The sequence below is a fragment of the Chelonia mydas genome, chromosome 16, assembly GCF_015237465.2.
Source record: "Chelonia mydas isolate rCheMyd1 chromosome 16, rCheMyd1.pri.v2, whole genome shotgun sequence".
Taxonomy (NCBI): Eukaryota; Metazoa; Chordata; order Testudines; family Cheloniidae; genus Chelonia; species Chelonia mydas.
The window spans coordinates 7,502,941-7,515,701 of record NC_057857.1 but is presented as its reverse complement, the minus strand read 5'-3'; the positions used below and the strand labels follow the sequence as shown (position 1 = coordinate 7,515,701).

The 12,761-nt window shown below is 47.5% G+C and overlaps 1 protein-coding gene across 4 annotated transcripts in view; it reads right to left on the bottom strand.

Moving 5' to 3' along the window:
- COL27A1 (collagen type XXVII alpha 1 chain) overlaps positions 1-12,761 on the bottom strand; it is a 249,222-nt gene that overhangs the window by 56,996 nt on the left and 179,465 nt on the right. For 3 of the 4 annotated variants that reach the window (XM_043530720.1, XM_037880008.2, XM_043530722.1), the window contains 4 exons: positions 11,390-11,443; positions 6,657-6,764; positions 2,903-2,956; positions 630-683 (listed from right to left, as the gene is read on the bottom strand). In XM_043530720.1, the coding sequence (XP_043386655.1) occupies positions 630-683; positions 2,903-2,956; positions 6,657-6,764; positions 11,390-11,443 (270 nt within the window). The remainder of the gene's footprint in view (positions 1-629; positions 684-2,902; positions 2,957-6,656; positions 6,765-11,389; positions 11,444-12,761) is intronic. The other variant, XM_043530721.1, reaches the window with a different exon arrangement.

The following is a 12,761-nucleotide window of genomic DNA, read 5'->3' as shown; positions in this document are numbered from 1 at the left end:
TTTGTTACAGGAGTGGGTGGGTGAGATTCTGTGGCCTGCATTGTACAGGAGGTCAGACTAGACGATTATAATGGTCCCTTCTGACCTTAAAGTCTATGAGCAGTAAAAGCTACAGGGCCTTTAAATATATAGATTGGTTTATACTTCAATTATGACTCCAATTTTATCTAAACTCCTCTCTCGTACGGTATTTCTACCTGACTAGCAAGGAGTCGTTTATGCAGTCCTTTCAAGTGCAGGGACCTTGCTATGGTTATCTGCCGCTGCTATCCACCTCTTAGCCACCTCCACAGTAGATCTCTGCATAGTGGCTCTGTGCCTTCAAGTCATTCAGAAGCTCCAGCATCCTGATTCCGGAAAGCAACTTACTTGAGTCTCATTGACAACAACGGGACTTCAGCTTATGCTTAAAGTTGAGAACGTGCTTAAGTGCTGTCTGACCTGGAATGCTAGTGAGGACCAAGGCAGCCACTCTTCAGTACAGTTTCTCATGCAGTGTGCTTTATGCCCATGCTACATGATCTGTGCTCCTCACAAAGCAATTTTTTGGAGCTATTTAAGGTGCTGGGTTCAAGCCCTATAATGACCCCAATGTTCACCTCCAAATAACGAAAGGCTCTGTTAGTTACCCTGTGTCCTCTTGGCCCGGGCGTTCCCTTCAAGCCATCTGGTCCTCGACTGCCCTAAAAATTCACAGGGGAAAATCATTTCAGGCACCACTGCTTGATTCCCCTACTCCCCACCATCCCTGTCTATCTTAGAGATACAGAGCTGGGCATGTGTCTGTACAATTTCAGAGGCTTCTTCCAAAGCCCATTGGACTCAATGGCTCTAACAGCTTGGGGCCAGGCTGGAGATGTTGGTTTTGATGTAGATTTTCCTACTGAAACAATGCTGTAATGGGTGTAACATGTGGGAACGGCTAGAGCTTACATTAAAAGCCACATCAATCCCAAGCTGTGGAGGCAGAGATGCTGGGCCCAGCCAGCACTGTTATGTGGAGGGGCGGGGACAGACATGACTTTTTGTATGTGCCTACCACTTACTGAAATCCCCAAGCTGCCAGGATGCAGTGTCATAGATAGCCTGGGCTGGGAATGTGAGAACTACCAGTTTCCTGGAAGTCTCCAAAAGTGCTGTCAGCTCAGTGCCAGAGGTGAACCCAGAAATCTTCTGAAAGCAGCAGACACAAGCTGGAGCAAGACCCCCAACATGTGCCAAAACCTCACCCTACATAAGGCGTGGCTCCCACCCCCTTCATATTCTGAAACCCTGCCTAGAGGTTCAGTTGGGGTGCCAGGCTGGGCAGCAGCTCCGCTGGGGTCCCATCAGCTGGATGTCTATGGATCATGGGACTTCCTATCATGCCAATGCCCACTGATCAGTAACGAGAGGATGTGTGTGTAAGGGGTGGATGGGTACACAGAGGTGGAAGGTGATTGCCACTATTTTCCCCCTCCTCTCCTGGTCAGATTTATTCTGTAGCCTATAACTCTGCCAGCTCTGCCTTCACTGAGGAAGGAGGGTTTTTCCCTTTTTAAGCAATGCACTAAGTGGAGGCCACAGTCATTCTCACAGCTTGGGACCTGTCAAGCAGATTCACAGATGGGGGCTTTAAAGAAAATGAACGCTGCAACTGTGGAGAGCAATTGAGATGTGTTTCTGGGCTTTCCACTCCTGCAAAAGGGACACCCCCTACACTTTGGGAAACAGTGAAGGACCCACTGCCAGTTATATTACAAGCGGAACAAGATATTATTTTATAAAAGGACTCCGTCAGATCAAATATGGCCTGAGGTTTATGTTATGCAAATGCTCTTACAAAATCTAAGACCAAAGAGAAATGTTTCCTTGAATGAAAAAAACAAAAACCACACACACAACCTCCACCTCCCAACCCAATGAAAACACCTTTATCTGAACAAGTAAACGTTCATTTGCTTTCAGTGCTGGCAAACCCAAATATTGCAGCGTTATAACAGTGCAGGAGGATGGAAAGTGGAAAATGACAAGAAACAAGAGTGAAATCACCAAACTGTTGGCCATTGTCCAAGCTGAGAGAATTGGAAACAGTGAAATGCAAATCCAGAAAAAGTAAAAGTAGTGAAGTGTCTATAGTACAGCGACTGGGGAAGAGTAGCAGATGTTTTATTTCCCTGCTCCACAACCACAGTTTCATAATTTAGGATGTTATTTGTAACATGGGACATTTATTTTGTTTTTACATGAGTTTTAAGCTGGCAGCATCCATTTAAGCACAAAATACCTCAGTATGGAGCTATGTACTAAAACACTATAGCACAGACAACACCCAACCTTGCTCCAAAGAGAGCTTATAATGCCCCCCACCTTCCACAGTCATGCACACGAATAGGTGGTATGGCTCTGTTGTGAGTCCACTTCTCCATGCCTCAGTTTCCCTAGCTGCAAAATGGGGATGGCACTTCATCTGTGTAGAGGCTGGGATCTTGAAAGGAGCCTATTGGCGTTAGGCACCCAAACCCAGTTGAAATTCAGTGGCTTGTATTTGCAAATGAGCCTACATCTACACAGCAAAAAAACCCAGCGGCAGTGAGTCTCAGAGTCCGGGTCAACTGACTTGGGTTCATGGGGCTCACGCTGAGAGGCTAACAATAGCAGAGTAGATATCGGGGCTCGGTCTGGAGCCTGGGTTCTGAAACCCGGCGAGGGGGCAGGGTCTCCGAGCCCAAATATCTACACATTATTGTTAGTCCCACAGCGCAAGCCAGCTGAGCCGGGCTCTGAGAGTCGCTGCCACGGATCTGGTTTTTTGCTGTGTAGACGAACCCTAAAGCACTCTGAGATCCATGGAGGAAGAGCGTTACATAAAGGATTTATCACAACAAAATGAAAAGGGTGAAGAAATAATGGTGACACTGACCTTTGGCCCTTCACTGTTCTTCTGGCCAGGTGGGCCTATTTGTCCTTCCTCCCCCTAAAGGAGCAAAGCAGCAGAATTAAGGGGCAGTCCAGACAAAATCACTTCTATAACGAGTCAGGGACAATCTGCTGTGTGCAAGGCATTATTTGAATTCAATATTATTGGATCAGGCTCCAGCTGATCTTCAGAAATGCTGCCGATCTAATTACATGCCGATGCACCTGGCACCGCTCTCAAGGGCGAGTAAACTACATAATTTACAAAGAGAGAGAAGCTGTACGTATCAGTCCCTTTACAAGGGAGTTACCCACAGTCATAGATCCCCTGCTCTTGAGCAGGAGAAGAGATGTCTCACTATAAATATCCCTGGCCATCCAGCAGGGAAGAGATCCCTTGAGAGAGGGGGCACGGGGTTGTTAATTACTGGTGTTGCAGTAATGCCTAGGACATCAATCAAGAATCATGGTGCTGGGTGCTGTACAGACAGGCTGTAAAAAGAGACAGTCCTTGTGTCCTCCATTCATCAATGAGGGAAACAGCCCAGTTCAGAGCAGTCCAGCACTGTCCCCTCCCAAGCATGGCATGGAGAACAAACCCTTCAGTGTTACATTTGGTAGGAAAAGAAAACAGACCAGGGCCAAAAACGAAGCGGGAACTGCTGCAGGGCTAAAAATCACCAGGATTATTGAACGGTTTTTGTTTCCAAGAAACTGAATTAAGATGATTTTTAAGGGGTCAATATTTGGTGTCTAGATCTCATAATGCCCCCCTCCTGCCTCGAGGGACACAGAAGGCTAGGATGGCTGGCTTGGTGCTGTGGGCTTCACAGTAAAATGCATGAAGCTACTATCTGCAAGCAGATACTATTTTGAGATGGGGCCTGCTGCATACTAAGCTGGAAAAGGCATTGTGTGGTGGTGAGATGATTTCTGCTGAATTATCCTTCTCTCAGAATGCATCCAATCTGAACAGTGAATACCTAATCAGGGCTCATAGGAAGCCAAACTCCAGCGCCCGAACGAGACAGCATTATTCTCAGACAGCGTGCTATTTTACTCCTGGAAAGGCAAAGGGGAAATAACAAGCCCCTTCTCTCGTCTTTCTTGTGTTTTTGAACATGCAAAGCTAAAGATCAGCAAGGATCTAATTCTATGTTAAAATATTCAGCTTCCTGCTGCATCTGCCCCGCCCTGAGACTTGGCACTGAAATCTGCACTGCATGAGAAAGCGCTTTTTAAATCTGCTTCCTTCTTGCAGCACCTCGAGCTTTGACCCTCTCAGGTCTCACATGCGAAGAAGGGTTCCATCTGGCCAGGTGGAGCCGACCAGAGTCAGGCGACTGACCTAGATGAGCCCTGCTTTGAGCTGGTCTGGCAATTCCGACCTTCTGAAATTCCAATTGCAGCATCTTTATTTTCAGTGATGGAAGAGCCAGAGAGAGCTCAGCTTCGCGCTCTGATCTCAAAAACAACGGGGAGTCCTTGTGGCACCGTAGAGACTAAAAAATGAATTTGGGCATCAGCTTTCGTGGGCTAAATCCCACTTCATCAGATGCATGGAGTGAAAATACAGTAGTCAGGTATAAAGATACAGCACATGAAAAGATGGGAGTTGCCTTACTAAGTGGGAGGTCAGTGCTAATGAGGCCAATTCAATCAGGGTGGATGTGGCTCATTCCCAACAGTTGACAAGAAGGGGTGAGTATCAACAGAGGGAAAATTATTTTTTGTAGTGACCCAGCCACTCCCAGTCTTTATTCAGGCCTAATTTGATGGTGTCAGATTTGCAAATTAATTCCAGTTCTGCAGTCAACTGTTGGAAATGGGACACATCCACCCTAATTGAATCAGCCTCATTAGCACTGACCTCCCACTTGGTAAGGCAACTCCCATCTTTTCATGTGCTGTATATTTATACTTGCCTACTGTATTTTCCACTCCGTGTATCTGATGAAGCGGGTTCTAGCCCACGAAAGTTCATGCCCAAATAAATGCGTTAGTCTCTAAGGTGCCACAAGGACTCATCTTTTTGCTGATACAGACTAATGCGGCTGCCCCTCTGATCTCAGCTTCAGTTTGAAGGGCTGGCAGTTAGAAAGAACAATCTGCAAACTGCACAATCTCAAAATACGTGTAAGGTGGCAAGCAGGTGTGATCTGGAGAAACAGGCAGCGAGAACCCCACACGGATATTAAGGGCAATTTCACTGCAAAAAACACATTGGAAATCTATTGCGCTCCTGCCTTTGACCACAATTTTGCACCAAGCTGCATTGGCAGTGGCGTGCTCAATTGTCTAATTTAGAATCAGCTACATAGACAGCAATGGGAAAATTCCAGGGCAATTAGGATCAAATCTCTGCTAGTGTAAACTGGCCCAGCTCCAGTGATGTCAAGTCCCGTGGAGCTGTGACAATTTACACCTGCTGAGAATTTGGCCCTTAGTTTCTACCTGGCCCATTATCTTATACTGAATGCACACTGCCAATGGATTAATTACCTCTTTGCAGGGTTTATGGGCAAGGTAGGATCTCTATTTGTGCATGTGTACCCCTTAGTTTCTCATTTTAAGTTTCTCCCCAGTAAGATGTAACTTGATTAGAAAGAAATAATAGGATATATGTTCAACTTCTCACAGCAGTTAGATAGTAACGATAGTGAGGGAGACAGTTAATAAACCCTCCTCAGCATTTCTTCTAGGGTAGGCAGCTTAGGGCAGATGAGATTTATCATTCAATATGGAAAGTGACATTTGCATTAGTCGGACAACATGAAAATGGCAACAAACAAACAGAGTACACGTGTTTTTAAAGCACATGGCGCTTCACCAGTAGAGGGAGCTCGTGCATCATTGGCTTTTCATGACCACGGCTTGTCAAGAGGAACGGGTTGGGTCAGCTGGAGAGATGCAACATTCTGAACTGTAGTGCATGGAAATATTTGCACCAACTGTCTCAGGAAGAGTCAGCTACAAGTGAGTCTGGGCAGGGCAGAATGCAAGGGTTTCATCCAGTGGGGGAGAGAGAGGCGAGGAGGAAGGCAGCTGAGATTCCCAGCAAGACCGTAGACTGTGGGATGGGATCAAGGGTTACAGACAGTCAGTCAAGAGAGAGGAGTGGGGAAATGGGGAAGCTAAAGCATTTGGATCCAAGGCACGGCAATGATTCCAGTTTGGGTCCTTTCCGCTGAGACGCAGAAAGCATGTTCAGCAACCTGCTTGCACCAAGACAGGACAATGGCTCAGCACAGCGAGAGCTGGGATGAGATTCCTAAGTACACACCTGCCTGTAGAGCAATTCTTCACCTGCTGCTTGGGAAATCGGACCTGATGTGGAATCAGAGACCTGCTTGGTGCCTATAATTCACACCAGCACCACGACCGCTGATTGCCCTGGAGGAAGATGCACTGAATCTCAAATGCTATTTCAGTGCCGTACCTTAGGGAACAACCTGCTGTCCACATTGTTCGACCACTAGTGCATAGAACTGCTGATAAATTGCAGCCAAAGAATTCCGCTAAGAGAGAAAGCACAATATACTCTCAGCTGAGCTGCAGGATGGGGAAGGGTAAATGGATGATAAGTGTAGGCACGTTAGCCACTGACCAAGCAGCCATGCACCATGCCCTGCTCTCCCGGGTATGTTTCAAGGTGGGGAGGGGACACCACTTAAAAGATATTTTCTCTTGCATGTCATGCTCCGGTCGCTTTGCAACAAGGTGTGTAACCAGTGTCTGGAGAAGCAAAGAATCCTTACGTCAGGTCCTTGGCGTCCAGTCGGCCCTCTGGGTCCAGGAAACCCCTGCAGACCCATTTGACCTCGAACTCCTGGGGGCCCTTTCATCCCCTGTGGCCCATGTTCTCCCTGGAAACAATAAGACATAAATACATCATGGAGGGCCTGGCTGCACCTCCTGCTGCCCTTTCACCGGCGTGAACCGAGATGAAAATGGACGAGCTCTTTGTAATAAGCAACTAGCGTGACTATCTCAGCTCCTAACACTGCAGGACAGCCATTTCCTTGCTCCCCCCCTGGATAGTCAGTCTTCTTTTATCCTTGGGTCTCTTCAATCTCATCATGCTGCATTCATGGCAGAATGGAAGGGGAAAAGGAAACAGCGTTAATTAACCCTAAATGCCCTTTCTCTGATGTGGTCTCCCCTTCAGACCACACCATGATCAAGGTCACCAGAACATGGCTCTTGTTATCCAGCTTGTTGTGCAGCCACAACCACCCTCCATGTTTTATTCCTGGCAAGTCCCTTCTAGCCCAGGCCCTGGGAAATTACATAGACCTCAACCAAATCCCAGGATCCAAATAACCCTGAACTGTTATTCCCACCCAGTTCTGAATTTGGAAGCTCACCCCCACCTCTGATTCAGAGTCAACACCACCGGACAACGTCTTCCTCAGAAACACCATGCCCTATCTGGTCTCCTTACCATGACCAGTGGGTTGAAGCCCAAACAAGACATGCCTCTCCACCTCATCAGAGTGCTCCAAGATTTGGGGCCGAGCAGGACACGCCCGTCTATGATATGTGTATGGCCCCAATTACTGTGTTATCTGAGCACCTCACACTGTTCAATGTATTTATTCCCGGAACACCCCTGTGCAGCAGGGTCATGTGGTTATTCCCACTGTACAGAGAAGGAACTGAGGTACAGAGAGACTAAGTGACTTGCCCAAGGTCACACAGGGAAGTCTGTGGAGGAGCAGGGAACTGCACCCAGATTGCCCAACTCCTAGCCACTGGACCAGCCTCTCTCACCAAAAATGACATCCTTTTCAGATTAAAAAGAGCTGCCTAAGGTGTGAGGAGAACAGAGCAATCGGGCGCTCCAGCTGAATTTTCATCTAGTGACGTGAGCTCCTAAGAAATCCTTGTTGAAATTCTGCCACTAAAGTGAAAGTAAGGATGGGGTGATCTCCCTCCTTCTGATGGGGTTGCCTCCCTTTCCGGACACTTGCCTAGAGCATCCCTGGCAGAGAGACGTATCCAACTTAGTGTTGGGCCAGTAACTGGGTTGAAGGGGAAAGGGAAGAATTATTTGTGCTTATTTTCATTTTAAAAAGGGCTGAGATATTCTCTCTCTCTCTCTCTCTCTCTCACACACACACACACACACACACTTTGCCCACAGTTCATGAATAAATCATGAAAAGGCCCTGACCCTGTTGTAGGCTGCAACCTACACACCTGAGCCAGGCCTGGAAATATGGTGAACAGGGGTCAGATGCAGGGAAATGCGTCTAGACATGCAGGAACGAATGGGGCTAGGGACACTTTGCAGCTCAGTTTAACCTTGCAGCAGTTCAGTGCTCTAGTGTAGACAGGCCATTAGTTAAACCAGATGAGCAGCCACAAACCTCCCCATAACTTACTGCATTATCCTGCCGTGCCTGTACCACTCTCTCCAGCTGCCCTGCTACATGGGAGGTGGTTCCAAGGCTTAACATCTGGAAGGCCTAACATGTGGAAACTGGGTAACTGAAGCACCAAAGCCAGGTTTCTCCAGAGCAGTATATTATATTGGAATTGGAAAAGGTTCAGAAAAGGGCAAGAAAATGATTAGTGGCATGGAGCAGCTTACGTATGAGGAGAGATTAGGAAGACTGGGACTTTTCAGTTTGGTAAAAAGACGACGAAGGGGGGATATGATAGAGGTCTATAAAATCACGAAGGGTGCTGAGAAAGTAAATAAGGAAGTGTTATTTGCTCCTTCTCATAACACAAGAACTAGGGGTCACCCAATGAAATGAACAGGCAGCAGGTTTAAAACAAAGTGTTTTTTCCACACAACGCACAGTCAGCGGAACGCCTTACCAGAGGATGTTGTGAAGGCCAAGACCAGAACAGGGTTCAAAAAGGAACTAGATAAATTCATAGAGGAGAGGTCCATCAACGGCTATTAGCCAGGATGGGCAGGGGTGGTGTCCCTAGCCTCTGTTTGCCAGAAGTTGAGAATGGGTGATGGGATGGATGATTTCATGATTACCTGCTCTGTTCATTCCCTTTGCGGAATCTGGCATTAGCCACTATGAGACGGCAGGATACTGGCCTAGATGGCCCTTTGGTCTGACACAGTATGGCCGTTCTTACGTTCTTAGTATTCTCTGTTTGATCTGTGTGAGATGCTATTCTGGGGGCACTGGAACAATTTGAATAGTGGGGATGCTAAGAGCCATTGAACCAAACTGTAAACTCTATATAATGGAAACGACTTCAATCCAGGGGGCATACCATCACCCCTCGTTCTAGCACCTATGTTCTGGGGTGCAGTGCTCGGTTCCCCAGTTAATTCTCTGTCAGGATAGACCCCCCCCCCAGAATCTCATGAAACTTGCTCTCTACATACAGGACACTAGAGCAAACACATAGGCCATTGCTTTTACAGCAAGGCCTCTGCTTTGCAGGCAAAGCATCAATTAACCATGAAATTAGGAGTGGGGGAATCCTCTGTTTTCAAGGGCCTAAGGGAGAATATACCAGGTCCCAGATATCTGAGTGACCAATCTCCTCCTCTGTCCTTCCAATCCAGCTGAGGTCAGCCAGGTGGTCCCTTCCTTCCCACCAACAATCCCATGTGGATGGGGTCCAGGACAGGACATTTTCAGGTCACAGATCAATTCTGGGGCAGGAAGGGCATTCTAATGGATATGGTGCTGGACTGGGATTCAAGGGACCTGGCTTCAAATCCCACCTCAGCCACAGAGTTTCCTGTGTGACCTTTGGCAAATCAATTGACCCCGGGCCTCAGCTCCCCACCTGTACACAGGAATCAGGCTGCCAGATCCCACAGGAAGTAAACCCCATTCCATTAGTGACTGTGAGGTGTTGACACTCTGGTGATGGGGCCATGTAAATACCTTGATAGCTGGATCTATGGAATTCCCCTGCCTGGGCTCTGCTAGAGCCCCTCTCGGGCCTGGTCTTCCAGGCTCAGTCAGGGCAGAATCTTTTCTATTTGAGTCAGGCATCCAAGTCATCTTTGGCCATTTGGGCAATTTCCCCCTCATCTCATCCTCTGTGTGTTTGGCCCCTTGTTTGTGTTTGGCGACCGGTTCTCTCTGGGCCCAGCTCAGGGGCGGTTTTTGCCATTATTACTTTAGCTTCCCTAATCCTTATTCTGACTCGTGATGTGCTTCCATGTCACTAAATGCAAATCGCTTCATGCAAACAGGAGATGTACAAAGGGCTGGAGAACCTGGTGCGTGTTCTACATCCAGCTGGGAGCAAGAACCCCTCCTGCAGCAAGGAGCTCAGAAGACAGTGACCAGAAATATCCGATTGCACTGGCAGAGCAAGAGGCACTGTTAATAGTTCTCTCTTATGACACTCATCTTAGAGCTTGCCTTTCCCTGCAGCCATGTCTTTGCCAGGGAAACTTCACCTGCTATCAAGCCTCTTATTAAACACTGAACCCCTGATGAGAACTGAATCCAATACCAGAGGGGACTAGCTAGGCCAGGCAGATGCACAGGAGAGCAATGGTGGGAGGAATCCTCCCAGACCCGAGCTGCAGTGCCGAGGACACTATGTGTTGGAGTGGGATGAAGACAGGAGCATCTGGGCAACAGCAGATCTTCTGGCCCCTCCCTGTCCTTCTTATGCCCCACCCACTCCATTCTGCCATTCAGGGGGCTCCTAGAAAAGCTTAGCTCTGTACTGGGAAGGGCATTCTGTGTGGCCCTCCCACATCTGGCCCACCCTCTATTGCAAAGGGAACCACACTAACCCCATTGCTGAGGGCCTGGGCTCCCAGATGGGGGTACGGCTAATTTAGCTCTCTATGCAGCGTTGCCAACGCTCATGATTTTATAAGAAGTCTCACAATATTGGGGCTTAAAGCCCCAGCTTCTGGAGTCATGTGATTACACGAGAATCACAGCTTCCATTTAATAAGAAAACCAGGGGGTGGGGGGAGGGGAAGTAAGCATCTAGCACTCATACCCATGGAGAAAAGCTTAAAACACTGACTCCTAAAGGCTCATGAACCAGAAGTCAAATAAAAAGAACCCAACGTTAAACGAACAAATGAACAAACAAACAAACAAAAAAATCAAGATTTTTAGCTGATTTCATGATTTTGGGCGGCCTGACTCATGAGTTTCGATCACTTGGCATTGGCAATGCTACCTATAAGAATGTTTAAAAAGGGGGTCCAGAATTTCAGCAGGTGACCGCTAGAGTAACTTTCCTGGCATGGCGGGATCTTCTTTATACAAACCTCCCCTTAGTGAGGCTGCTGTGTACAAGGAGCAGAGACTTGCCCTGTCGAGAAGGGTGCTAGAATAAAGATCCCTAGTGATTCTAATTGTTTATTCTTCAAGTGCCAGGAGAGAACTCAGTCTAATTATTAGTACAATACAACCAGCTCAAACATGCTCTGAGACTACATGACCACATTTAAACAGCAGGGAGGAATGGGAAAACTACAGAAATTAGTATGAATGCCTCTGAATGCCAGCCACTGGGTGTACTGTACCTTGTCTCCTTTGGTTCCCATGTCCCCTTTCACTCCATCTGTGCCTTCGCCACCCTGTAATAACAGCACACGTTAAGAGTGCAACTTCTCAGGAGACCATACTGTGATGCTCTCCATGGCTGAGGAGCACAGCGATCCGCATTCAGCATCGGAGAGGAAGCTTTCGCCAGTTTTGCTCAAAAGTTCATTCTTGATGATCTTTCCACAGCTAAAAGGAAAGTCCCTTTCTACCCAGACCAGAAAGCTGCAATGTGATCCTACATGCCAGATACTCTGGGAACTTTAGACCCCTGCAGGTAGCTTTAGCGCCCCTGTAAAATGGTGGAAGAGGAGTGTATGGCAAGGAGGTCAACAGTAGACCTCCTACAGTTTGGAGTTGATGAAAATATTGGTTGTTTGGGGCAGAAGGAAGGACCACCTGCATTGCGATTAACAAATAAAGTAACTTCCCTTCTGCTTTATATTGGGATCCCGGCCCCTGCCCCCCTGCCCCAACTCAAACACACACTTCTTAATTTGGGATTTTGGTGCTTATAAAACATGACAGCCCATTATCTCTGACTTGGCAGAGGCATGACATGGGCAGATACTCGGAAACCTTCCACACACAAAGCTCAACGCTGGCACGCAGCAAGTCCTGCTACTGTTGTTTCAAGCAGTGTGCGCCGGCTACGTTGATTGCTGCCGGACCTTTTGTGATGTACGGCAGGAGCTAAGAGGAGGCCACTCAATCTGTTTTGAGCTATGACCTTCTGTAGGGAAGGACCAGAAATCAGAACTCCAAAAGGTAACAGGTCAGTGCATTGCCCCTCAGTGCTCTATAGCCTACCCCTGGTTTGTGTATGCCGAAAGATCCCAAGGCCACATCCAAGAGCAGCAAACATGCGGTCTTGCACCCTGGTGACTAAAGTACTAGTTAAACTCTATCCAGAGACTTACTTGCTCCAACTTCCAACATCCTTCCTAACTAACCCCAAGGCCATCTGTCCACATAGCATAAAGTTCAGGAAGAGGAAGCAGGAGAGTTGGGCTTTACTCCCAGCTCTGTTACAGTTTCACTGTGTGTGACCTGAGCTGAATTGTACCGAAGTTTCCCCATCTGTAAAATGGGGGTTATATCTCAAATGGGGGAGGAGGAGTATACAGAAGGGAGGCCAAATGTCTGAACATTTGTGGAGAGCTCTGAGACACTCAGATGCAAGGGGAATGAAAAGTACCACTGTTCTTCCTGATAGGAGATAATGTTTCAGGGATCTTTAACAATCCAACTCCCAATAATTAGGATGTGTCTAAACAAGGAAAAAAGGTGTGGTCTTACCACAGGTTAACGATCTTGTGTGACAACTATAAATGCTTTGTCTTTGGATGGTTT